This window comes from Phodopus roborovskii, unplaced genomic scaffold (assembly GCF_943737965.1).
Source record: "Phodopus roborovskii unplaced genomic scaffold, PHOROB, whole genome shotgun sequence".
Classification (NCBI taxonomy): Eukaryota; Metazoa; Chordata; class Mammalia; order Rodentia; family Cricetidae; genus Phodopus; species Phodopus roborovskii.
The window spans coordinates 42,835,690-42,859,045 of NW_026126410.1; the positions used below are offsets into that span (position 1 = coordinate 42,835,690).

The 23,356-nt window shown below is 46.5% G+C and overlaps 1 protein-coding gene and 1 long non-coding RNA gene across 2 annotated transcripts; one reads left to right on the plus strand and one right to left on the minus strand.

The window, feature by feature from the left end:
* Nucleotides 1–287: 287 nt before the first annotated feature.
* Nucleotides 288–23,143, plus strand: Nsun2 (NOP2/Sun RNA methyltransferase 2). Its single transcript, XM_051182643.1, has 19 exons — nt 288–464; nt 563–720; nt 1,285–1,389; nt 5,610–5,715; nt 8,015–8,086; nt 8,708–8,792; nt 10,005–10,197; nt 12,229–12,303; nt 13,436–13,566; nt 15,250–15,323; nt 15,888–16,018; nt 16,416–16,512; nt 18,825–19,006; nt 19,276–19,368; nt 19,895–20,030; nt 20,473–20,553; nt 20,809–20,947; nt 22,009–22,048; nt 22,335–23,143. Exons 1-19 carry the CDS (start codon nt 375–377, stop codon nt 22,612–22,614), a joined length of 2,268 nt encoding a protein of 755 aa, XP_051038600.1. The 5' UTR covers nt 288–374; the 3' UTR covers nt 22,615–23,143.
* Nucleotides 21,633–22,449, minus strand: LOC127220716 (uncharacterized). The gene is made up of 2 exons (XR_007834393.1): nt 22,313–22,449; nt 21,633–21,863 (listed from the first exon to the last, which is right to left on the minus strand). It is a non-coding gene; the product is annotated as an uncharacterized LOC127220716 (long non-coding RNA).
* Nucleotides 23,144–23,356: the final 213 nt, after the last annotated feature.

Below are 23,356 nucleotides of genomic sequence, written 5' to 3' on the forward strand. Positions count from 1 at the left end.
CCCTCTGCGACCCGCTCTGCACCCTGAGGCCACGCCCCCGCAGAAACCACGCCTCTCCAGTCCCCCCCCGCCTCCTCTCTGCGCACGCGCCGCTCTCAGGTCGTCCACGCAGGTGCCTGGGCTCCGCGCAAGACGGGTTGATGCATGCTCAGTTGCCGTGGGGGTTGCCGTGGGGGACACATGTTCCCTGAAGGACAATCACCCATTCCTCGTGTGCGTTTCCTGCAGGATAGAGCTGCATCCTACAAGGCATATTTCTAGACTGCCCCCGCTAGGACCCTGCGCGGGGTCCTTGGGGAGCAGCCGGAAGTGCAGCGTGCGAGCTGGCTGTGCTGGTTCGCTGTCTGCGCTCCGCGTGTGCAGCCGCGTGGGCCATGGGCCGGCGGGAGAGGGGCCGGCGGCTGCAGCCGCAGCCTGAGGGCGCGGAGGACGGCACCGAGGGCGGCAGCAAGCGCGGACAGGCGGTAGGCACCGGGGACAGCGTGGGCTCGGGCGTGCAGGCTTGCTCGTGGGCCGGGTTAGCGGGGGTGGGGGGCTCGCTCACCCCTGGCTTCCCCGTCAGGATTGGGAAGGTGGGTACCCCGAGATCATCAAGGAGAACAAGCTCTTCGAGCACTACTATCAAGAACTCAAGATCGTGCCCGAGGGAGAGTGGGACCAGTTCATGAACTCACTCCGGGAGCCCCTCCCGGCCACGCTGAGGATCACCGGTTACAAAAGGTAAGTCTGTTGTGGTTTTCCTGGTGGGGGGGTGGTGTGGACATCAGGCCCTGGAGGGGGAGATGGGGTGCAGGGGAGCAGCCTGGGCTGCATAGGCGTTGCAGGTGGAAGATCAGAACATGACTAGGAAACTGCTTCCTGCGGGTGAGCGAGTTGATGCGCCCAATGAGGAACATGCAAAACTTGTGGCGCCTAATTTTGCCTCTTCTCCCCGCCCACTACTGTACACAATCCCCCAGATTTGCTCCAAGTGAAAATGAAGCAGGGCAGAAATGCAGTATTTCATTACCGTATTTTTAAGGTGTGTTCAACCTGTGCGCCCAACGCAAAGCAGCAAACTACAGAGGTTTGGGATTTAGTTAAATCGGTTTTGGTGCTCTGCAAATTGAATTCTTATAAATTAACAGCGTCACAGTGTTAGAAGGCTGCACACCCCTGGATGATGAAGGAACATTTCGGAGTTGGTTTTAGTTTTAAAATGTTTTTAGCGTTAAAATTATTAAATTTTATCAACTCAGAGTTTTAGGCCACTATGGAAAATTACTTTTGTTTTGTTTTTCATAGCCATGCAAAAGAGATTCTCCATTGCTTGAAGAACAAGTATTTTAAGGAGTTGGAGGACCTGGAGGTAGATGGACAGAAAGTTGAAGTTCCACAGCCTCTAAGCTGGTTGGTACAAAATCCTCCCTCATCTTGGTTTTCTATTCTATTTATTTATATTATTATCCCTTGGATGCATTTCTCAGCTCTGTAATCGATGTTGACATAAAGAGCCTAGGTGAGCTTTTCCAGCATCTTAAGTTATTTTCCCTGGTGCTTTTACTAACATCAGACTGGTGTGCACACATTCATAAGTGACACCCTTGTCAGTCCTGTTTCCCACACAGAGTTCCGTCAGCTGGTTTTTTGGGTCTAGCCTCTTTGTTGATGTTCCTGAGTGACTTTTCTCACTTATGTGTATAACCCACTTGAGTTTCCCATTGAGAGTTCCCGGGTAGATGTTCTCCATTAAGAAAGGGAGAGAGACTCTGCTTGGCAAAGCCTCGACGAGGGCTGGTGTGGCTTATGTCCCAGTGTCTCCCCACACAGCCTTCAGGCAGGTTCAGTCTTCAGTGTGTCCAGCGGCCATGGTCCCATGATGGGACTTCCTTGTCCTGTGATCCCTGGAGGCTAAGGTGTAGGATGCCTCATGCAATACCGAAAGTGCTCCGTACAGTGAATGGACAAACTTACAGACTTTTAAAATTATGTGTGTCTCATAGTTCGGATTTGGGAATAGAATTTTCATACACACAAAAAGTTTTTTATGTCATTGCTGTGTAAGGGTGAATTTAGTAAAGTCTTTTCTGGTAGCTTTGTAGATTTGGGCAATTTTATGCCTTTTATTTTGAGACAGGGTCTCTTGTAGCTCTGGCCGGTCTAGGTTTGCTCTGTAGACCAGACTAGCCTCGAACTCACAGAGAATGAACACCTTGACTCCCTTCTGTTGGAATTAAAGATCTGTGCCACCATGTCTGGCATTTTGACTATTTGTAAATTGATGTCATTTTTTATTTTTAGGTAGCCTTTTGTGGTCACAACCCAGGATTAGGGCTTTGTCAATCATGGAATATAGATGTCCTTTTCTCACGGGCCATTTAGATTTTCTGTGTCCTTAGCATAGTTAGGCACAGCATATTCACCGATAGGAGTACTGGATATCAGATGCTAAAATCTATGTGCAACAATGATCCAAACCTAATGTCACTGCTGCAGAGTAAGAGTCCTGAAGCATTATACCCGGCTCCCGGGTTATGTGTTTGGACTAGATTTTAAAATCCGGGAAGTAATACATAGGAGAATGACTCGAGCATGCTGCTGTAGTGCAGTTCAAGTCTGTTGTAGTGAGTCAGAACAGAAGCTGTGTCTCGGCTGCTTTGGTCATTGACTGGCTAAGGTATGGAGTCTTCTCAGTGTCTGGCCTTCCTCCCCCTGGTAGCTGGCCAGCTGACTGGCCTCTTCCTAACTTCTCCTTGAGTCTTGGTTTGAGACTGGTGGTAGTGGTGTTTGTACATTGCTTGATGTAGGGGCTTCTGGCACCTTAGTTTCCCGTGGAGTTACTGCTTTACGTCTCACTTGGAGACATTTGTTCTGTAAACCTTGAATAGTGCTTGGGCAGGGAGGCTTTGCAGATGAGAAACCCTCTGTCTGCTGGCCTCAGCATGCTGTTGTAGTCACCATGTTCTCTACTTTACAGTCAGACTCTTTGAACAGCCCTTGAGCACCCAACTGCAGCAAATGGCAAAGTTGCTTTCCCGACTCATTTTCTGCAGTCGTGTACGGGCATGGGGCAAAGCCTTCCAAAGCCCTCAGAGTAAGGTCACGATAGGTGGGGAAGGTCAGAGTGTCTCTATCTCTGTCAGTGGCCGGCAGCTGGCTACTGCTGTGCTTAGTTTTCTGAACACAGCTAGGGTATGAAGAAAGACTGAATGCTTTGGTTCCTAATTAATAGCTTTTCCCATTATCAATGGGTTATTTAATCAGGTTTACATGTTAGTGTTGGATACTTGGAAATCTCAGCAGTAAGGCAGCAGCTTTCTGGGACTTGTGGTTCTGTTCAAAATGCAGCCAGCCACAGGGTATTCTCTCTGGCCAAATATAAAAAGATAGTGCTGCTTCTGTCTTTCATAAAACTTCAAATGGATTTTAAAACCCTTTAAGACACTGATTTTAAAACAACTACATGTCAGCAGATTTTTCTTTGGGCGGCCAGCTCATAAAAAAATGACACAGACTTATTATTAATTATGAAAGCTTGGCCTGTAGCTTAGGCTTGTCCCACTATCTCTTAGCCCATTTCTATTCATCTATGTGTTGCCATGGGAGTTGGGCTTTTGCCTCTCCTCTGCTTCCACTGGCGAATCCTGTCCTCTTTCCCCAGACCTCTCTCTTGTCTGTCCCTGGAAGACCTGCCTAACCTCTTTTCTTATCTAGCTATTGGCCAGGCCACTTAGCTTTTTTGTAAACCAATCAAAAGGTGCTTTGGCAAAGACATATTTTCATGGTGTGCAAAAAGATTATTTCGCAACAAATACACCTGTTCATGATTATTTGGTCTTAAAAGTACATGTTTTAAAATATTTGCCATTGTCTGGTGAGATAGCATAAGCCTTTGATCCCAGCACTTGGGACTCGGTGGCAATCAGAAGTTTAAGTCCAGCCTGGTCTATGTAGGGAGCTCTAATGTAGCCAAAGCTACATGAAATCCTATCTTAATTTATTTATATATATATATATTTTTTTTGCTGGCTACTCTAAAGATATATGGTCAGTTTGTTTTTTTGTTTGTTTTTTTTCTTGTTCATTTTCAGTTTTGCATTTAGCTATTTGGAAGTTTAAAACATTTTACTTAGGAGATCAGTAGCTGCCAGGCTCACTATAGGAGACCTTGAAGCTTATTGTAAACTTACACCTTAACTATTGGTACTAGAAACTGATCCATAGGACCTAGGAAGCAGCTGTTCACTCAAACGATGTGCAGGTTGCTCCCATACTTGAAATGAAAATTCAGTTATTTCTAGTAAGTCTGAGTGGTTCACACTAACAGGCTCTGGTATATGGCATTCACACTGGCGCTCTGGTGAGTGGTAAATGTTCGCATTGACACTCTGGAAAGTAGTAAATGTTCACTCTGACGCTCTGGTGAATGGTAAATGTTCACACTGACACTCTGGACAGTGGTTAATGTTCACACTGACACTCTGGAGAGTGGTAAATGTTCACACTGATGCTCTGGTGAGTGGTGAATGTTCACACTGATGCTCTGGGTTGTGGTATATGGATGTCATTCACACTGACACTCGAATGGTATATGGTGTTCACACTGATGCTCTGGTAAATGTTCACACTGACGCTCTGGTGAGTGGTATATGGTGTTCATAATGACGCTCTGGTGACCTGGCGATTTGTACAGTTTACTGTCATTGGACACAGGCAAGTTGGGGGTTGCCAGAAATTATATAATAGTTGGCATGTTGCTTCTCTGTGTTTCAGGTAACACAGTAGTCCAGATGATTTTTGAAATACAACTTTAGGAGCCAAAACCGCACATGTATCTATATTACTACCTGTAGTGACCTCAGTTTTTTGTTTAACTGCCTGATAAATCGAACATAGCTTAAAAGTACTGTGTAAGTGGAGGGTTCTGTGTGAGAAATCCACACTCAGTCCTGTTTTCATAATTTAGTAGACAGAACTTATTACGGCAATCTTAATCTTATTACGGGAATCTTGAATAGGGCTTTAAGATGTTGGAAACTTGTTTGTTCTTGTTACTCCCAACTTTAAATCTGTCACTTGTGTCTGTTTTCCGGTCAGCCTTATTTCATTGTCCCGGCTGCTACCATGGCTACAGATTGATACGTAGAACCTTTGTGACCCTGCATTGTTAACGGAGTTCATTGTCATGCTGCATGCATGACAGCAATGACACACACGTTGATCACCGTCTCGCCTGCTTAATTTTACGTCGAGTTAACTGGGTGTGGTGAGCACTGTGCTATGGGTCACATCAGAGCCCTCATTTCTGTCATTGCAGACCAGTAAATAGGTACAGGCCAAGTGTAGATACCTCTCCCAGTCACTGACCTCATAAAGATAGAATGTTCAGAGATTGACACAGACGTCGAGAGAGACTTTGTCCTTCAGTCTCTAGGTCACCCCGGCCTGGGAGTTAAAAGTGAGTGCATTAGTGGGCCTCTATCTTGTTGCCCTGTAAAACTGCTTTGTGTAGAAATAGAAAGTAATCTAAGAAAGTGGTGATGATGTTTGTCAAACATTTAAATGCCCGCTTGCACATGTATGCCTTATTGTATGAGAATGGTGGTTAACTCTGGGCTCACCTCACTTAGGTACCCTGAAGGGCTTGCCTGGCACACAAACTTGAGTCGAAAGATCTTGAGGAAGTCCCCGCTGCTGGCCAAACTCCATCAGTTCCTGGTCAGCGAGACAGAGTGTGTAAGTCGGTTCTGTGGGTGCACTGGGGGCCTGAAAGCACAAGGCGCAGTGTCAGCGACCTTCCACTGCATGGGGGACCGGGCACAGTCAAGCCCTGCTAGTCTCAGTTTCTCCATGTCGGCCAAACTGCTCTTGTCTCAGTCATGGACTCCTGAAGATAGTAAGTTCGCCTGTCACTGTTCAGTTTGTCTTACTGTCTCCTCTTTGTGGATTAATGTGGCGAGTGCAGGACTAGGCAATCACTCATGGTCCACCTGTTTGGTATATAACCCTTTTCTTAGATGTGCATTCTATTTGCCTGTCATGCACGTGGAGGACAAGATTTTAAGGCAGATTAGTGGACTATGGACGTTGTCCAGTTTCCTTTTTAATGGCATTGTTAATTTCACACTTATTTGGTTTTCCTATGTTTGACTTTTGCCCGTGAAAACAAATGCTTGTAGCTAAGTGCAGCTGTGGTTCTCGTAGCTGCAGTCCTTCCAGGCTGCTGTGAACAGCTTCAGTCATCAAGGTCTGTAGGCAGAGAACAGGCACTGTCTTTTCATGTAGCTGATAAGTGTACTCCCTGTAGCTTCCCTTTTCCTTCTTTTGAGGTCTTTAATTTCACATTTAACTCAGGAGTTTCACCTCTTCTTCTTGTCCACCTCTTTCTGGTCAAGTGACCCATTTTGTACCAGTTACAAAGTGGGCTGCTTGTTCAGCAAGCTTTAGAGATTGCTGTGGTTCCCATAGTTCTTCTTTCCTGACGCCATTACCTCTGTCCCACTTCACAGCTGTTTCCTATCTCCATGGCTTTCTGTCAGAAGAGTAGAGGATATAAATTTGTCTTGGCTTTCCCTCCCTGGTAGTAAGAGTTGAGAGCTTCCACAACTCTGTCTGTACTGGGCTGTGCACAGCTCCCCATCTGTTAAGTGTATGTTTTTTCCCCGTTGGCCTGTTCCCACCGCTGCGCCAGCTCCAGATGACACACAGAGACACTGCATTTGATATAAGGCTGTTGGCCAGTTACTAGTTTCTTAAAGGGCTAGTTCTGTCTTAAATATTAACCCATTTCTATTAATATAAGTACTTCCACGTGGTCTTATCTTGCCAGAGAGAGGGCCCAGACCTTGCCAGAGAGAGGGCCCAGACCTCTGTTCTCTCAAGTCTCTACATGTTGACTCCCTCTTACTACTTCCGGAATCCTCCTTGTCTCCTAGTCCCGCTTATCTTGCTTTCCTATTGGCCACAGTGCTTTATTCATTAACCAATATGAGAAACGTTTTTACAGACTGACATCTCCCATCACCCAACCAAGTTTGTGGCTCCATAAAAGATTAGCAAACCATTGGTAGCATCAGGTGTGTGCTTTGAGTAGAGCAGAGGCTTTGGGGTCTAGAGGTGGGCAACGGGTGGGTATTGTGGTAGGGGGAGGTGGCTATGTGGAAGGAAGGCTTCCAGCTTTTATCAGGACCTAGGTAGTAAGAGCTGTGCAGCTCAGCAGAGTTGGCTTTGCAAACCGGAATCACATGGGTAAACCAGAAGCTTAGAGTCGGTGTGCCTGGGTGAGCTAATGAAAATGCCGCAGAGTCACTGCTGTCCAAACAAGAGAGCAGTGGTCGGTGCAGATGTCAACTCTGATGTTAGTTCTGACTGTCATATGCCTGGCTTGTCATGTGTTAGCGCTTGGCCGAAGCTGGTGGCTCGTGCACACAGCCCACACAGCTTGCAGGCTGTTGGTGGAGTTGTGATTGAGGCGGTGCTGGTCTATCTCTGCAAGTCTGTCTCTGAGTGTGTCTCTTGTGTCTGCCCGCTCCTGAGCCCTCATGAAAGCAACCCGAGAGTGGTACTAGTTGTTGAAAGGATGGATGGGATCAGTAGCTGACGTCATGTCTCCACAAGGAGTTGCTTAGATCTAGATAATGGACATGGAGGGTCCCTGATAAAAGCTGACCCAGAGGACAGGAGGATTATTGTCTGAAGACCAATTTTTTTCCTACACTAAATTTTGGCTCCTGGCTGCCTGCTGCTTTGTAGATAGGAGACCACCCTTGAGGACATCACCAAACCCTATGCCTGAAAGGACCTAGACTGTGGTACCAACCTCCTGAATCATATTTCACATTCTAACTTTGATGCTAGTAGGTTATTGTTAGTTAGATAGCAAGTGACTATCCATTAATTCAGAAATCTCTCCTCACTGACAGTTTTGTAGAGATGTTCCTGTCTTGGGAAGATTATGGGACCTTTTCCTAATGCCCTCGAAAGGTGCCTGATTTGACGTGTTGCTTTTCTTATTGTCCCTGGTTTTCTCCCCAAGGGAAACATCAGCCGGCAGGAGGCTGTCAGCATGATTCCTCCACTGCTGCTCAACGTTGAGCCCCATCATAAGGTATAGTGTACCAGATAGAAGGCGGCAGGGAGGGCGGGTACGGTGGTGCTGAACCCTCTCTGAACCCTCAGGCGTTAGCCTTTTCTGATAAAGGTGTGTTATAAGCTTTTGTAGTTTTTAGTTTTGTCTTCTTTCTTACAATAGACAGAGCTACACGTGAATTTAAAGGGTTTTTTAACTTAGCAAATTAACTATACAGATACAACCTTCTATGATCTTGTTGTCCTAATCACATTGACTCCATGGAGCTCATTAGTGGGGGACACCCTTGCATAATTTTGAAGTAAATTGGCTTTGTCCACACACCCGTCTGGGAGCAGATGAGGAAAAGGGGGGAAGTGAAAGAGCATGGGCTCCGGCTGTGGAGTGACATTCAGTGTCATGCTGGGATGATTCCTGTTCCCCGTTGTACAGCTCGCAGTGCCGTTCTGTTCTCATCCCTGTGGGGACCATGTCTCTCTCATCGTGTGACTTCTTGGTTTTATGGGTAGAGAACATTCTCTGTAATTTAGGTCTTGAAATGCAAGTCAGCATATTAGAATGACTCACAAGATGGCTTAAGATCAAATGTAGAGTATTACAGCTTTTAAAAAGTGGCACGTTCTTGTTTGGTTTTTATAGATCTTAGACATGTGTGCAGCCCCTGGATCCAAGACCACACAGTTAATTGAAATGTTGCACGCAGACATGAGTGTCCCATTTCCAGGTAATCACTGGGGGGTGGGGGTGGGGCAGAGAAACCATTCTGGTGGGTTGTGGGTGAGGAAAGTTCCTCCCCTTTCCTGCCTCCTGAGCTGCGAAGTTGCCTGTGACTATACCGAAGGTCGCATACCATGTTGACAAGTTCTGAAGTCATCATGAACAGACTGACCCTGTCTGTGTGCGCTAATAGGAAATGGGCAGGCGTTTTGTCAGGCCTGCACAGACCACTTTTAAATGTGGGTCATAACACCTGGGCATTGTTCAGGGTTTGCCATAGGAGAGGCGCAGTGGCTTGTTCGTGGCTGTTGCTGCCAGTCCCCTCCATTCAGATCCCTTCACCTTTCAGCGGTGGGTCGTGGCAGCATTAGGTGCCACATATGAACTGGGCTGTGATGCGCAGTGGGGTGGGGAGGCAGCAGAGCGCTCAGAAGGTGGCAGCTCTTTCTGCAGTCTGCCAGTGTCGCCTGCTTCCTGGTTTTTAGAAGCTGCCCAGCCCCAGTTTTGTTTTGCTTGCATACTTACACTGGGGGTGTTTTTCCCCCCTTGTTTGTGTTTTCTTAAGCCCTCATTTTGTTGATAGATAACAATTTCCCCCCCAAAGCATCTGTATTACATATTTTTAATGATTTCCATGTTTTTGGTAAAGGGCTTGCTTAGCTGCCAAGAGCAGTTTACTTTTGTGTCCCTGATATCTTATGTTCCTCGACATAGGGAAGAATGGTCCTGGCTGTAAATGCTGTTCAGCTTATTTTGTCTCTTTTGCTGAAATGTGAGAGGAACCAGAAACGAGCAGGGACACCAGACACCATATCCCAGGGGTTGTTTGATGGGCTAAGGTGACAGGACCTTACCCCAAACCTGATCTTCATTCTCGAGCCGAGTTCTGGCATGTGGGCTGGGTGTTGTTTGCCTTTCTCTCCTCATCTCACTCATAAGTAATAATCTTAGAGAAGTCATTAGTTAACATAAGACAGCTCAACAGGGACAAAGTAGTAGCTGTTAAGAAATGAGACAGGAGGTTTTGATAGTTTTGGGCTCCTATGAATGAAGTCCACGCTCCAATGATTAGCTCTTTTCCCCTTTTCTAGAAAATCTTGATCTCGGGTCTTACATCTCACAACTTTCTTTCTCACCTGCCGACCAGAGGTTATGGTTATGTGTTTCAGGGAATGATTCTCCTGCCACATCTCACCTGACTACAATTTTATGTTCCTAGAGGGATTTGTAATCGCAAATGATGTGGACAACAAGCGCTGCTATCTGCTCGTTCATCAGGCCAAAAGGCTGAGCAGCCCCTGCATTATGGTGGTGAACCATGATGCATCCAGCATCCCTAGACTCACAGTAGATGTGGACGGAAGGAAAGAGGTTCTCTTCTATGACCGAATTTTATGTGATGTTCCCTGCAGGTATTTATATTATTAAGAGGCCAGAAAACCCAAAATCTATCAGGAAGTCCAGTCACATGTAGCTTAGACTAAAGGACAACACATGAACATGGGTGGTGTGCATGGTTACTGTGGCCATGAATATGGAGAAAGAGTGTCATGTTGATGGGATAAAACAGTGATAAATGGCTCTAGAAGAGAGGTGACATTTGTTTGACATTCAGCCATGCGCGCGCGCGCGTGCGCGCACACACACGCGCGCACGCGCACACACACACACACACACACGGATGTATTTCAGGATATCACTGGATCCATTTGCATCCCAGGTATTCTCTTCTTAGAGTGTGCATATTAAAAATGTTGGGGTAGGCTGAGAGATGGTGGCTCATACCTTTGATCCCAGCACTCAGAGGTAGAGACAGGTGGGTCTCTTGAGTGTTCAAGGTCAGCCTGGTCTGCTCATTGAGTGTCAGGACAGGCTCCAAAGCTACACAGAGAAACCCTGTCTTGAAAAACCAAAAGAAAGAAAAAAAATTAGTCTTTTCTATTACAGTTTCTTACTTAGTTCAGTGAAAGAAACTTAGGAATGGAAACTGAAACTCTCATTTTACTTACATACCAATACTTCGAATTTAATGACTGAAATGTTAGACCCTATTCTGTTGTAGATGTAGTTCAGAAGTAGGTGAAAACCCACGTGGGTAACTGGATTTGTGGAGACCAGAGCACAGGGTCTGCAGGAGAGAGCCCATCTGAGGGCTTAGGGACCCTCTTCAGAAGGATGACATTTTCTTAAATGTTTGTGCTGGTAGTGGAACTTAGTTTGAAATTATAGCTGCTACACTTAAGTGTGGCTGAGTGAAAGTGCATGGAAACTGAAACTTTAGAACTGTATGTATGAACTTTAAGGCATGGACTACCTTAGAGCATGGTCAGTAAAACTTGTAACGTTCTGTGTGAAGCATCATAAATTCATGAAGCATAAATTCTCTCATTTCCTTGGTTACAATATTCTTTAACCACCTGGCGGGTGGTGGCACACACCTTTAATCCCAGCACACGGGAGGCAGAGGCAGGCCGATCTCTGAGTTCAAGGCCAGCCTAGTCTCCAGAGTAATTCCAGGACAGCCAGGGGTCTCCAAAAACCATGGGGGGGGGGGGGTATGTAATCAGCATATCAATAAACATTTGGTCGTAGGTGGAAGAAGTTCCTGAAATTATGGTGTCAGGTCTTGCTAATCTTGTGAACCTGCTCATGAGTCCCAGAGAGATGATGCAGGGTCATTTGCTAGGGCAGCAGCGAACCATGGCAGATGAACTTTTGAACCATGTGAGCCTGTCCTGAAAAATGCACGTGCAGCTAATTTTCACCAAGTCAATGGAAGCAGTGAGAAAGTTGGTAATAGCGTTGAATCAGCTTGGTTGAATTTGCTGTGGCAAAATCTTTGCAAGTATAATTGTGGTTTTAAAATGTCATTTTTTTTTTTTATTAATCCCTTTTCTAAAATAGCATTTATGTAGAGACCTGTCTGTGTTCTAAGTATACAGATTAGTGCTGCTGGTGCAGGCTGAACATCCCCTAATTTGAAAATATAAATTTGCTTCAAAAGCCAACGCATTGTGAGTCTTTGTCAGATCTGCAAGTGAACAACCACACCTGAACTCAAGTGACAAGTCACAGCCAAAACACTGCATACTCAGAATGGCCTGTAATTATCTTCAGGGTGTATGTGTAACATGTGCACAAAACAAATGGATTTGTATTTAGAATTGGTTCTCCTCCTCACTTCCAAAGACACCTAGATCTTGTTTTCTCGGGAACACTGTGCCTATGGAAGGCTTCTCCCATGGAAGGAGTCTCTTAGAGTTGATGAGGCTTTCTACTCTGTCCATCCGTCTTTGCTTTGGGAATTGGCTTTGTCTGCTATGAGGATAGAGGTGCTATAGTGAGATTTCACAGTCCCTGCTTTGCAGTTCAGCTAGGATATGACATGGCTGCGAAACATCTACCCAGGCAGGAATTCAGTTTGTTATATGTTTTCTTTCCAGTGGTGATGGCACCATGAGAAAAAACATTGATGTTTGGAAGAAATGGACCACCTTAAACAGCTTGCAGCTCCATGGGTAAGCAAATTGGTTAGACTCGGAACATGGGTATCATTTCCTGACTGACCATCTATGGGTGGCACCTGGAGCCACAGTTAATAGCTGCCTCATGAGAGTTTACCAAGCAATGGTTCTCAACCCTTTAGGGGCCAGTTACCAGATATCCTGAATATCAGATATTTACATTACAGTTCAGAGCAGTAACAAAATTACAGTCATGAAGTAGCAATGAAACAGTTTTATGGTCACTGCATTAAGGGCTTGCAGTATTGGGAAGGTTGAGAACCACTGCTTTAGAGCCTTTAAGCATAGTAGCTGTTATTTTTATTCCATCAAGATGCATATTTATTTAAATGGCCTTTCATGCCCGGCTCACATGACATTGGAAGCATGTGTTTCCTCCACTGTAACTAACTGATCTCCCATGGTAGCATCTGTTAGTGCTTATTGTATTGCCCTGTTTGTGTGTGGCATTCTCTCTTATTTCTTAATTTCATGTGGTTTTTTTTTTTTTTTTTTTTTTTTTTGCGTGTGTTCGTGCACACGTTTATGTGTGCCTAGTGCCTGTGGAGGTCGGAGGTGGACGTTAAATCCTGGGACTGGAGTTATGGATGGATGGTCATGAGCCACCATGTGGGTGTTGGAACCAAACCCAAGTCCTCAGCCAGGGCTGTTGCCTGCTGAGCCATCCATCTCTTTAGCTCACACACAGCGTTTTCGATGGCTCTTTCTAAATTGCTTGGTCTTTTTTCTTTTAATATGAGCACATGTCCTTCAGTGTGTAGTGGGATGGTCTAGTAGACTAGTAAAAACTGACTGCCAATAATTTAACTTTGCTTATTAAATGCTACTGGTTTTGTAGATTGGAGGAAAGAGTTTGTATCTCTTATGTGAATAAATTTGGAGAGTTTTCCTAGAGAAATTCTCCAAATATGTTGTATTTTTCTTGTTAAGCTGTTGAGAAATGTAGCTGAGCAAAAAAACTATAAAAGTAGATTTCTTTTTAAAGAGTGAACACAAATGGCTTCCATAAAATTGTAGTTTGCAACCTGGACAAGTGCTTTGTTCGTTTCTTACCATAGTCCGTGTGTGACAGGTAACTAGGTGCTCTACGGCCCATGCTCTGTTTTAACCTGCAGTCCTCCCTTAGCCTACAGCTCCGGATTGCAACTCGAGGTGCAGAGCAGCTGGCAGAAGGGGGCAGGATGGTGTACTCCACATGCTCCTTGAACCCAGTCGAGGACGAAGCTGTAATAGCAGCCCTGCTGGAGAAGAGTGACGGTGAGCATGTGTGGTGCTGGCCCTTAGGGGACAGCACAGGGTGGGGGGTCCTGATTATTTGCATGTGTGTTTAATTGGTTTCTGTGATACATTTGTCAAATTTTGTGAATTGCTTTCGACATTGGTGCATGTAAAGGTGTTTAGTAAGGTAGTGGTCCCATTAACTGCAGCACAGCATGTTAGGGATTGACAGTACTGTGCAGCTCTCACCACTGTCCATCTTACTTCTTCAGTCTACAAAACCAAGTAAGTCGCTGTGTCCCCCTGCCACCAGCCCTGTTGCCCCCACTTGGGTTTTTTCCCTCTGGACTTTTGGTCCTAGGGTCCTCATGCAGGTGGGTCATAATGTAGCTGTCTTCTCATGACAGCCTTGTGTGCTGTCAGGGTTTCATTCCGCGTGTAAGCTGAGCAGTACCCAGTAGCCTGTTTGACTTCCCCGTGCTCACTGAATCATCAGGGGCCTGTGAACATGGTGTGTTGAGAGTCTCCTAGACAGCCTGCTCTCGGTGCTTTGGGATGTGCATCTGGAAGGGGTTTGCTGAACTCTCTGGTAACTCTTCCTGTGTTGAGGACTTACAGGGCTGCTCTTTGTACTGACAGCATCATTGTACATCCTGTACGTGGGTTCCAGTTGCGTCATGTCCTTGCCAGACCTATGGTTGTTTTGTTAGTACCCATCCCACTGGTTGTAAGGTCTTAGCACACTGAATTACACTAAGCCATGTGACACGCAGCATTTTCAAACTATTCCAAAATAGCATTTTAGCATTTGACTGAAGTGTTAGCTTTCTTCCGAAAGCAAGCAGTAGGTTTTCTCTATGTTTAGGGGTCATATCCACCAGTATGCCACTCTCAGGAACATGGAGGAAGTTCAACATAACTTGGGGAGCGCACTTGCCATCCCTTGCCTGGGGTGTTACAGCCCTGATTGGTCTGGGTTGTGCAGCCATTCCTCGGCTGAGTCCTGTAGACTGAGATTTAATATATTGCTCTTTGTAGTCATATACATTGGCACCCCTGGATGGAGAACTTGTGTTTGCTTTGAAGGAGGGAGGTTCTTAGCAGGCTGCTCTGTAAAAGCCCCTGTAGGTGTAGGATCCCCTTGGGGATCCTTTAGTTTGTTTATCAGTTATTTGGGGTCTTCGCTGCTTCTCTGGGGAGTTTGTTGTTTTCCACACATCTGTATTGATAGCTGGTTAAATGATGACTGATGCCCCCACCGTACAGCGTCCTACAACGTCACTGTGGAAGACAGCAGAATCAGAGTGTGTTCTCACTGCTTTGCTGTAAGACAACTTTAAAAAACTCCCCAGGGTGTAAAACTTTATAGTTGAACTTCATTCTGGGGTGTTTTAGACAGAAGGGCATGAAGACGCAGATCACCTGACCAGGGTGTATATTGAATTTTTATTTGCATTTTAAGAATACAGGTAAATGACTTTTAGTAAAGTTACTCAGCTGAGTATGACCACAGTCCAGTTTGAGGTCATTTGTTGCACCCTAAGAGGGTTCTTTGTGGCCATTAGCATTCACTCCCAGGCCTACTCCAGGCCGCTCTCTGTCAATGGACTTGCCTTCCCTGGACATTCCTACCATGCTGGAACCACACTGCATGGACTTTGCTGTGTCTCTTTGAGTGGGCGTAGTGTGACAGCCTGTGGGGTTCTCTTCGTTTATTCCTAGGTGCTCTTGAGCTAGCTGACGTATCTGCCGAGTTGCCAGGATTGAAGTGGATGCCTGGAGTCTCCCAGTGGAAGGTAATCCTGCGGTGAGGGCTTCAGTTCAAAGGAGCAGGGCGCCTGAAGGGGTTAAGAGTCACAAGTGTTGGAAGACATTAAGTGTGGGTATTGTGAGTCAGTACCCAACACAGACTCTATTTAAAGACAAATGCTAGATTTCATGTGTTTTTGTTCCCCATATAAAACCTATGTTTGCTCTCATGCCCATAGATTAACACCTTGATGAGTATGGGATGGGCGTGGGGGTTTCAATTCAACCTTGCTTTTATAAACAAAACAGTTCCCCTTTGACCTTCCTGCCCAAACAGGAAGAGATTTGTTTTATTTTGTTTTAAGTAAATAAATAACCTGGGCAGTGAGTTTGGTGGTGTTTATCCTGGATTTGGGGTGAAGGTATTTTGGTATTTCTAGAAGATGCTATAAGTTATTTGCCAAGCATGTTTTAGCATTATGTTTGCAAATAGTCTTTCTCTGGAGAGACAGATATAGTACCCTTTGTGCTGTGTGGGGGAGCTCATCTCATGCCTTTCCCTGTGCATTGATAAGCTGCTCATTGGAGTAGTGCTGCTGGTCTCTCTGCAGGTCATGACTAGAGATGGGCAGTGGTTTGCAGGCTGGGATGAGGTTCCCCAGGGCAGGCACACACAAATTCGACCTACTATGTTCCCACCAAAGGACCTGGAAAAACTACGGGCTATGCATCTAGAGCGATGGTAAGTGTGGGCGCTGCAGGCTTTGTGGTAGGGAGATGGAGGTGGTGAACTTGGTGCCCATTGGTTGCTACAACCAGTGTTTACAAATACTGGAACTGGTTAGAATCTCAGAGTTGATGCTTTGGAAACTGCATGAGCTTTTTCACCCCTCATTCATTAGTGTGTAGTGATTGTACAAAGTGATGGCTTGGCTTCATTGTGATAGTTCCAGAAATGCTCGCACTGTCTCTCTTATTCATTCCTCCTTTTTTGTGTGTTTGCCCTCATCTGCCCCTGTTCCCTCCATCGACTTTTCAAAGACCATATGAGTGGGAGCTCTTCTGTGAGAGGAGCTGAGTATCTGCGGTAGGGGGAAATGAGATCACTTACATGACGTCTTACACATGTACTGTTCTAGCCTTCGGATACTACCACATCATCAGAACACTGGAGGCTTCTTTGTGGCAGTGTTGGTCAAAAAAGCATCAATGCCATGGAATAAGCGTCAGCCAAAGGTAAGGGTTTAAATCCAAAACCATCTATCTAATGGAACACTTGACCTTACTGCTCTTGAAACAAGACAAGACCTGTAAGAGTTGGTTCAGTTGAAATGCAGGTGGAGGCTTTGAGGAGTGGGATGTGTAGAGAGGCTAAGCGTAAAGGAAGGGGGGGTTCATCTGCATTTCATGTAACAGCAGTTGGGATGATATGAGATTGATAATGCGTAGGAATAGGGGCTCTGAGTCTGGAGTAATCTGACATCCAGTGTCCTACACCATAGGGTAGGGGTTCGTTCTGTCCTCTCTATGTGCTGGTCATCAGTGAGCAGTCACGGGAAGTGCTGTCTCATGGCCTTCCCAGGCCCCATATGTGGTCCCTCTCTTAATGTTGTTCCCCTCCTCTCTGTTAGTCCAGCCATTGGTTGTGACTCATAAATGAGACTTTGGCCTGGAATTGTTGCGCAAACATCTGTTTCAAGATCAATCTTGGATTAGGACTAAAACTGCTCAGCTTTGGAAAAAAACAGAAAGGAACTGTTTTCTCAAAGGATTGCAGCCTTCTCTGGCTACAGTTACAGATGGCCCAGTTTTCAGCCAGAGAAGGCAGAGACCCTGTGCTTTTAGGTGTCACCATGAATTTTGTAGGCTAGGAAGGTCCTCACTTTGAGGGTGGGGACCTAACTCTGGGGCCATCCTAACTCCTTGGGAGTAAAGCTTAGAACTGTTCTCTTTCCTGATAGAGGTAGGATGCCAGCCATTGGCAGTCTTTGTTTTCCAGTACTGTGCTTTAAAAAAAAAGAAGTAAAATTAACTAGGGCATTTTACTTATGCCCATATATTTCAAATGCTGTTTCCACAGAGTCATTTAGGTTTAGTAGCAGGGTGCCTTGTGTCTTACAGTGTGTTTTAACAGTGGCATGCATTTAATTAGTTCTTTGGAGCTGGGGTTGAAACTAGAGTCTGTCCTGTGTCCAGTTCCAGCAGTGTGTGCTGTGAGAATATTGCGTCTTTGTTTGTACTTGTGGCGTTTTTTTTTTTTTTTCTCCCATGCTCTGGACCCATAGCTAGCTGGTGGTTCTGCGCTGTTGGGAACAGTCCAGTGCTGTTGTGAGTGTGCTGTAGATGGGCCTGCACTGAAGTGCCTCAGGCTTCCCACTCCTGCAGTGTGATGGGGCCTTTCCCCTTGGATGAGCTGTCATTTGCAGGGTTCCATGTTAGCATGTCTGCCCCCACCCCCGTTTCTGTGTATGTGCATGCGTGTCTGTGCATATGCGTGTGTGTGTGTGAGAGAGAGCTGGGGTACTGCTGGGGGTACGATTCTCGTCAGGTTGTGTCTTACTAGTCAGTCCTGGGGAACAGAGAACACTCAGAATTACAGCCACAGACATAGACACTGCTGTGTCTTTTCAGAAACACTTACAGTGGGCTGTTGGAGCAGTCTCTTGACACTGTTGCTGTGACTTCGGAACTTGCCTGCACAGTACAGTAGCATCCTAAATTGTAATCTGACGGTGGAATTGGAAGATACACTTTTTTTTTCTAAAGATTTTATTTATTATGTATACAGTGTCTTGCCTGCATGTTTGCCTGCAGGCCAGAAGAGAGTACCATATCTCATTATAGATGGCTGTGAGCCACCATGTGGCTGCTGGGAATTGAACTCAGGACCTCTAGAAGAGTAGCCAATGCTCTTAATCCCTGAACCATCTCTCCAGCCCCTTGGAAGCTCCAGTCTTACAGATCTTCTGACATGCACAAAGGCTTTGTAGATTGTTTGGTGTTGCTAGTGGTTGAGTCCTGGGCTGTGTGCCTGTTGGGCAGGTGAGCTAGAATACTAAGAAACTTGTAAGTTTCAACATGTAACTAAAACCTTTTGCTTCTACTCCAAGCCAGTTGTATATTGTGGTTGCTCCCCTTTTTCATTTCCCCCAGTTCCTGAAGCCTTGGAAGAATGTTCTTCCTAATTACTCACCCCTTGGAGCAGTTCCCACACACCCCCTTTTGGTTAAATTTCATGTGCCCCTGGTTAGCAATCTCACTTTCTTTTGAACTTGTGCCTTACCCAGAGCAGGCACAAGGTTAATGAGTAAGAGCAGGCTGACTCAGTAGACCTTTGCCAAGGGCAGCCTTGGTGTTCTTCATGGATCTCTTCTCAGTCACCTCCACGTGAACAGAGCCTGCAAACCTCAATTGAAAGAGCAAACTCAAAAATGTCTAATGCCATAGAAAAGCACATCTGGTTGACATAAACATGGTAGCTTTAATTTCTTACAGTGGTGAAGTGTGTTGTTGCTTTATTGTGAAAATGAACTTGTTCCCCTCGACAGGTGCAGAGTAAATCTTCAGAGCCCAGGGAGACCAGAGCATCCAGCAGTGTGGGAACCACAGAGAGGAATCCTGGTGACCCCTCAGAACTGGACGGGCAGCTGACCACCGGAGCTGGTGGCTCAGAAGTGACACATAGCACCGAGAACACAGAGTGTAATGAGAAGAAAGATGGCGTGTGTGGGTGAGGAAAGCCACATCTGGGCATGTAAACTAAATGGAATCCCAGAGCCTCGGCCGTGGAAATTTCCAGGGACCGAGGACATAGCACAGATTGTGAGTTAGGCTCTGCAGGTTAGAGAGCACCCACAGCTGCTTCCAGCACTCGGTGTTGACTGGGATTCAGCTCTACAGTTCAGGACCGGGTGCTGGGTGGGGCAGGCAGAGTGCTGTGGGGTGGATGCTCCTGCCATACTTGCTGATGGCCTTACCACCTCCATATTCCCTCCCCAGCCCTCCTCCATCAAAGAAAATGAAGTTGTTTGGATTTAAAGAAGATCCATTTGTGTTCATTCCTGAAGATGACCCTTTGTTCCCGCCTATTGAGTAAGGGTTCTGCCGCTTGAATCCCACCTTAAATGCATCACCAGTCGCATACAGCTGGTGTCTTGAAGTTAGACCCTTCCTCCTGATCGCAGCTTAGAGCTGGATAGCACTGAAGAGGCGTGCCAGCCTTACCACCCGCATTTGAGGGCGGCAGAAGAGCAGTCAACTGGGACCCAGTTTGGTTCCTCTCTCTCGGTTGCGTGTAGAGGCAGTGGCCACTGCTCCCAGTCTGCTCTTGTTGGGTAATGGAGAAGAGTGTCAGTCTGGGTATTGGTGGAATTACCTTGCACAGGGACAGAAAAGCATGGACTGTAAAAGTGTTAATGTTTGGCCTAGTGTGGGAGTCTGGGCTCCTTGTCATCGGAGTAATAATTGGTAGAGAGCTGCTCCTGGAACAGCCCTTGGCCTGGCTGTCCTGCAGGTACACCCTGCTTGTGCTTTGAGACAAGCTGGACTATGTCTGGAAGTGAGGTTCGGAGGTGTCTGTCCTGGGCTGACTGTGTAAACCGTGTCGCTTCGTTGACAGGAAGTTTTACGCCTTGGATCCTTCCTTCCCGAGGATGAATTTGTTGACTCGAACTACAGAAGGGAAGAAGCGGCAGCTTTACATGGTCTCCAAGGAGCTGAGGAATGTTCTGCTGAACAACAGCGAGAAGATGAAGGTGAGGGCGCGTCGAGGCACGAGCAGAGCTGTGCATACCCACGCCGGTTTTCTCGGGGGGGGGGGGGCAGGTCGCAGTGCCCCCATTTTGTTTTCTCCCAAGACAGTTTTCCTTGGGTTTGAGCCCAGTGGCTGTGCTTCCTAGCAGTGCTGTGGTGAACTGCCTTGTTCGGCTCCTCTTGGGTATGCTGGGCTGTTGCGGCAGTGACCCTGAGTGCCTCTGTTTTGATGCATAGAGACATGTGTGACTTACTCTTGTGTTTAATTGTTGTCATGAGCAGTTGGAACTGAGTTGATTCTTGGAAACCAGTTCCAGAAGGGGCCATCGCTTTCCATCGCTTTCCAAAGCTGCTCGTAGGCAGCCGGTTACCCAGCAGTGGAAGAGGCTGCAGCAAACAATTGTCCGTCCTTAATTCCTGTTTCATCTCACTTTTAACTTCCAGGTCATTAACACCGGGATAAAAGTCTGGTGTCGCAATAACAGTGGCGAAGAGTTTGACTGTGCGTTCCGTTTGGCACAGGAGGTAATTTGGAAATGGAAAGTCCTAGCCATGGTGGTGTGAGACAGCCAAAAGAGGGACTTACGGCACGTCATTAGATTTCAGTACTTCAAGACTTGCTGAAGCTGACCAGGCCTCCTAAGAAAGAGGTCCTTGGGTGCCTCTAGGGCCCTGACCCAGGGGAGAGACTTCAGTCAAGTCATGAATCTCATAGCAAAGCCCTCATGGGATCACAACTCTCTCTGTCTCTCTCCTCTCCCTCCTTCCCTTCTCTTACAGGGGATATATACATTGTATCCGTTTATTAATTCAAGAATCATCACTGTGTCCATGGAAGATGTGAAGACCCTGTTGACGCAGGAGAACCCGTTCTTCAGAAAACTCAGCAGTGAGGCCTACAGTCAAGTCAAAGACCTGGGTGAGTGCAGGGACCCAGAGGCTGCCTTGTGTGTGTGGCCTTCAGAGGCCCCCATTTGGTCCCCATAAATTACATACACTGGGCACTTAGGACCTGAGTCAGGAAGGTCAGATGTTCAGGGTCATCCTTGGCTGCACAGCAAGCAATATGAGTAACAGCTGTGGACAGGACGTTAACCTGCAGATGACTTAATGTTACAGAGGCTGTAAATGGGCCTTATGCAAATTCTTGTCGTTTCATATGAAAGACTCGATTCCTCTTTGGGAGTTTTTCCCTTGTCTCTGTATTACCCTACTACTACTAGGCAGCACCCCCTGAGTTTATAAAGTGCTGGGGTCCTGGTTGTGTGGCCCACCTCTTGACTCTTACCGATCTTGTAGGCTTCTGGGGTTCAGGTTCCTCTGTTACTTCTGAGACCTACAGGCAGCCTTGGTTTCTAACTATCCTCTTACAGCTCCTAAACTAATGCATTAAGTCACTAGGTCATGGTGGTGATGTCTTTGCCAAGCCTCTTTTTTCCTTTGTTTGCATTCTTCTCACAAGTGTCTGCTAGAGTGTACAGACAGCTCTCTCTGCAGCTGCGTGCTTCTGAGCTTATACAGCCTTGTCTCACCCTGGTGTGAGCCACAGGAATGCGGAGTTTAGACATTCTTATCTTCCACTCCAACTCCTTTCAAAGCAGAGGTTATTTAAAAAGAAACGGGAACTTTATATTTCTTTTTTAAATCTTAGATGAAGGTTTCTTTTATGTCTCTCGTTGATGGTTTGGCATGTATGTGCCATAGTGAGCATGTAGAGGTCAGAAGACACCCTGTAGTAATTGATTCCTTCCTCACACTCTGGGTTCTAGGATCAAAGCCCAGACCCCAGCCTTCAGGTTAGGACATGGCAATTCTCAGGTCACTGTAGGCTGGACCTAGGAGCATTCAGAGTTGACCAGTAGTTAAGCCTCCGCCCTCCTGCCTCACTGAGAGTTGTCCTCTGAAGAACAGCATATACATCTTAGCTGTACCCACTAAGTGGAAGCCTTGGTACATGCAACTGTTTCTCTTTTCCTCCAGCAAAGGGAAGTGTTGTGCTGAAGTATGAACCGGATTCTGCGTAAGTGTATATGCCTCACTGTTGGATGAGTAACTAGATGCTGTAGGTCACGTGTAACCCAAAACTTGGAGGGAAGGGCAGGAGGGTCCCAGCTACAGCATCTTCAGGCTTTGCCCTTTGGGGGAGTTCCAGAGTGGGAGGAACAACAAACTGATTGCATCCGTGGCAGGAGTTGGAGGAGTTGGGTACAGCTGTTCTTTTTGTTTGTTTTGAGAAGTTGCACGTCTGTCCTTAGGCGTAGCCAATGGGATGCTGAATGCTTACATGGGACCTTCTTTGTTGGCAGGAATCCAGATGCCCTCCAGTGCCCCATTGTGCTGTGTGGGTGGCGGGGAAAGGCTTCTATTCGAACTTTTGTGCCCAAGAATGAGCGACTTCATTATCTCAGGATGATGGGCTTGGAGGTGTTGGGAGAAAAGAAAAAAGATGGGGTCATTCTTACCAATGAGAGTGTAACCAGCCCAGAGCAGCCTGAAAACGATGAGGGTGCCGAGCAGACAACACAAGATGCCTGCATCCCAGACACCGTTACTGGTGACCCAGCAGCAGCTGAGCCGTCCCGGTGAAGATGTCTCCACACACTGAACTGCCAGCGTCCCTTGCTGCTGGAGATGAAATCCAAAATGTCCTTAGCTGCGAAGTGTATTGTTGGGGCCTGTACACGGGTTGGTGGCAACAGTCTCGGGAGAGTTGTTTTATAGCATTTAGGAGTCGCTCTGGCAGATTGGATCCATGTTTCTGCTACTAAAGGCTGATGCGAAACAGCCTTTGCAGAAATTCGGGTCCCTTGTTGGGCCAGTATTGGCCTAGTCTTTTAAATTTTATTTATAGTAAAAACAACAACTCTTTAGGAGATGACTCTATGCTTTAATAACATTTGGACTGCACATTGGTGCGCCATGCGGTGATGCTGTCTGTCGCCTGAGACCTCAGGTGACTTCTGTGCCTTTGTGGTAAAGGGTGAAGTAAGCGATCCTGGAGTGAAGACTGGTGAATCATGATGGTAGTTGTGGGGACAGTTCTGTGCTTACCTAGCTGGTGCTTTAAGTGGGGTTGCGCTTACTTGGGTCATGAAATAAAGAGCTATTATGATGACGTGTCTGTATGTGACTTTTTAATTTGTTCTTAGTTGGCTAACGGGAGAGAAAGCCAAGCCTTGTTGTCTCTGGTGTAAGCATTGAAGCAGGGCTACCATGGAGTTGTTGGCCAGTGTGTCCTGAGAGGCTTCCTGCTTCCGTGAGGTACTACAGACTGGACTGATGTGCTGGATCCTTGACTTGGCGTTAGCACAGAACCAACCTCTGCTGG